Consider the following 2,853-nt stretch of genomic DNA (forward strand, 5'->3'; position numbering starts at 1 on the left):
TTTATTTATTTATTTATTTATTTTTTTAGTTGAAGTCTCACTCTTGTCACCTAGGCTGGAGTGTAGTGGCATGCTCATGGCCACCCCAGCCTCGACCTGCTGGGCTTAGGCAATCCTTCTGCCTCATCATCCCAAGTAGCAGGAACTATAGATACGTACTACCACATGAGACTAATTTTTGTGAATTATTTTAGAGATGAAGTCTCACCAAGTTGCCCAGGTTAGTCTTGAACTCCCACAAGTATTTATTAAGCACCTACTTACCATGCACCCAGCACTAGGAATATAGTGATGAACAAGAGAGACATGGTCACTATCTTCATAATGCTTGTGGTCTAGGTAACAGATAATCAGAAAATATTTACAAAAATATATAATTATAAACAATGAAAATGGAATAAAAACAGCCTTCTGTGGGTTGAAAATGGAATAAAAACAACCCTCTGTGCTAATACTATTGATCTTACTGTGGCTTTGATGCCTCAAATATATTGCAATTAAAAATGTTTTAAGCCTTTTTATATCATCCAATTGTAACTGCAGAGAAATGCAGAAATTGAGATGTATATAAGCAAGTTAGGTCCTAAGTGGATAAAGAGGCGGGCACTGAAATAGGAAACAAGAAGCACTTTGATTTAGCAGGAGTTTCAGCAATGTAGTAGGTTAAAAGAGCTAAGGATAAACACAAAAAAAGGGGAACAGAGTTTCCAGGTTTTCTCAATGGGGAGGAAGGAGCCCTTAGAGAACTTGGAATGTGACTTTGTGAAGGTGAATGTTTCCATAAGATTATTTTAGAAGAAAAATATAAAGAAAAGGGAAACAGTGCTGAGAGGCTCCATTGAAGACACTCTCACAATAACTAGTTAATGAGGGTATTTATTACTAACATATCAGTGGGATTGAAAAGAAAAGTATAGGCAATATTGAGGAAGAAGACATTTATGAGTCAGTAAATACTATGGGCTGAATGTCTGTATCTTCTCAAAATTAATAATGTTGAAATCCTAACCTATATATGATGGTATTAAGAAGTGTATTAAGTCATAAGGGTGTAGCCCTCATGAATGGGATTAGTACCATGATAAGAGGAGACACAGAGCTGGCTTCCTATCTCTGCTGTCCACATATGAAGACACAATGAGAAGATTGCTATCTGCAAACCAGAAAAGGAATTCTCACCAGACACTGGATTTGCTGGCACCTTGATCTTGGACTTCCCATCCTCCAGAACTGTGACAAATAACTCTCTGTTATTTAAGCTATACTGTTTATGGTATTCTGTAATGGTAATGGTAACCCTAACTGAGTTGGACAGTAACTGGATAAAACAGATAGCCTTTTGAGGAGTCAAGGATGGACTATAAGAGATGAATTTTAACCCAATGTGTTTGAGGTTCAGGTGACACCTCCAACTGAAGCTTATCAGGGAGGGCAGTACTACAGTTACAGATTTGTCATCCTCATGGATCAGTATCATCCTGCTGATGTTGGAAGGATAGCCAAAGAAAAGAAAGTCAATAGAGAAAAGTACTGAAAACCGAATCTTAGGGGAACCCAAGCAGATGTTAGAGATGGCAGAAAAAGAGGAACTGTGGAAAAAACTGAATCAGAAGAGTAGAGAATAACGGTAATCAAGGAAAATGAGATCAAGAGTATTCAGTGAAATTAAGTGCTAAGGAGAGACTGAGGGATCTGAGAACAAGTAAGTTAGGAAGGGAGCGTGTTTTACTGGCTGCTAATTACTACTGTGATCTGTTTCTAATTCCAGAGTCAAGTCTCAGAAGTGGTGACTGCTGCCACATGCCTGAAAGCTCTGGATAAAGATCTATCATCTTGTCATATTTCAAGAGAAAATTCTAAATGACTCTCTTTGCCTTTTCTTCAGTGTTATCTTTGTTGCCTTGTCCCTAGTAATTATATCAAGTTAATATCATAATGTATATCACAGTATTTAATAATTTTTGGTAAAGTGGAATTAAGAATTTAATTATGGACTACATATGCAGGTCTACATACCTGTGGTACCCATCTGGAAGACACAAAGCTCGTCACTTCTATTACAGATAAGCCAGTTTGGGAAAGTTGATTGATAAATTCAATTTTTATATCTGTAGGAACTATAATCTATAAAAACATAAGAAGTTGATTTATACATAAATTGTACAAAGCCTATCGAAATAGAAACAGAACATTACTATAAAACTAAAAACAATTATTTGTAATTTATAAATTTGATTTAGAACAAGCATAATCACATAACATATGAAATCCATGTAAGTCTCTAAAATCTTAAGAAATAATAATGCTTGGACTTTGCCTTTGAAGTAAACTATATAAAACTAATACAAAACCACCTTTTCATTCTGCAATCCATCTCGAGGTCCAACTTCCACTATTTTAACATACTCGGGGAGGCCTGATAACCGGGATGATTCCTGAAATGCAAAACACAAAAACGAGAAAAACAGGTAGCTCTTATATTGCTACAGTTACTTATTTGAAAAGTTCAAAAATTATATTTTTTAAAATTCTTACCCCATAAATTTAACATAGTAAGAAAGCAACACAATGACATAATCAGAATACCCTATTTATATTATTTGCAACATGAAGTCTTTTTTCTTATAACAGAGTAACATTTAGTTTAGCTATTATTAAAATTCAAAAGGTTAATATCTAAAGTATAACTGTGAAATAGTTGATTTATACAGGACCTAAAGAGTAAATCTGCTGGGTAATTCCATATCTGGCGATAAACTCACACTGTCAGAGTTCATTTAAAAATTACATATTTGCCAAAAAGAAAAAAACAAACAGCCCCATTACAAAGTGGGCAAAAGATATGAATAGATA

At 34.8% G+C, this 2,853-nt stretch overlaps 1 protein-coding gene across 4 annotated transcripts in view; it reads right to left on the reverse strand.

Annotated features, from left to right (window-relative positions):
• The window catches only part of HMGCLL1 (3-hydroxymethyl-3-methylglutaryl-CoA lyase like 1), a 151,409-nt gene that overhangs the window by 108,584 nt on the left and 39,972 nt on the right, over window positions 1-2,853 (reverse strand). For all 4 annotated transcript variants that reach the window (XM_008071824.2, XM_021719477.1, XM_021719476.1 and 1 more), the window contains 2 exons: window positions 2,355-2,435; window positions 2,017-2,124 (listed from right to left, as the gene is read on the reverse strand). In XM_008071824.2, the coding sequence (XP_008070015.1) occupies window positions 2,017-2,124; window positions 2,355-2,435 (189 nt within the window). The remainder of the gene's footprint in view (window positions 1-2,016; window positions 2,125-2,354; window positions 2,436-2,853) is intronic.

The sequence above is a fragment of the Carlito syrichta genome, unplaced genomic scaffold (genome assembly GCF_000164805.1).
Source record: "Carlito syrichta isolate Samal-C Ts95f unplaced genomic scaffold, Tarsius_syrichta-2.0.1 Scaffold314748, whole genome shotgun sequence".
NCBI lineage: Eukaryota > Metazoa > Chordata > Mammalia > Primates > Tarsiidae > Carlito > Carlito syrichta.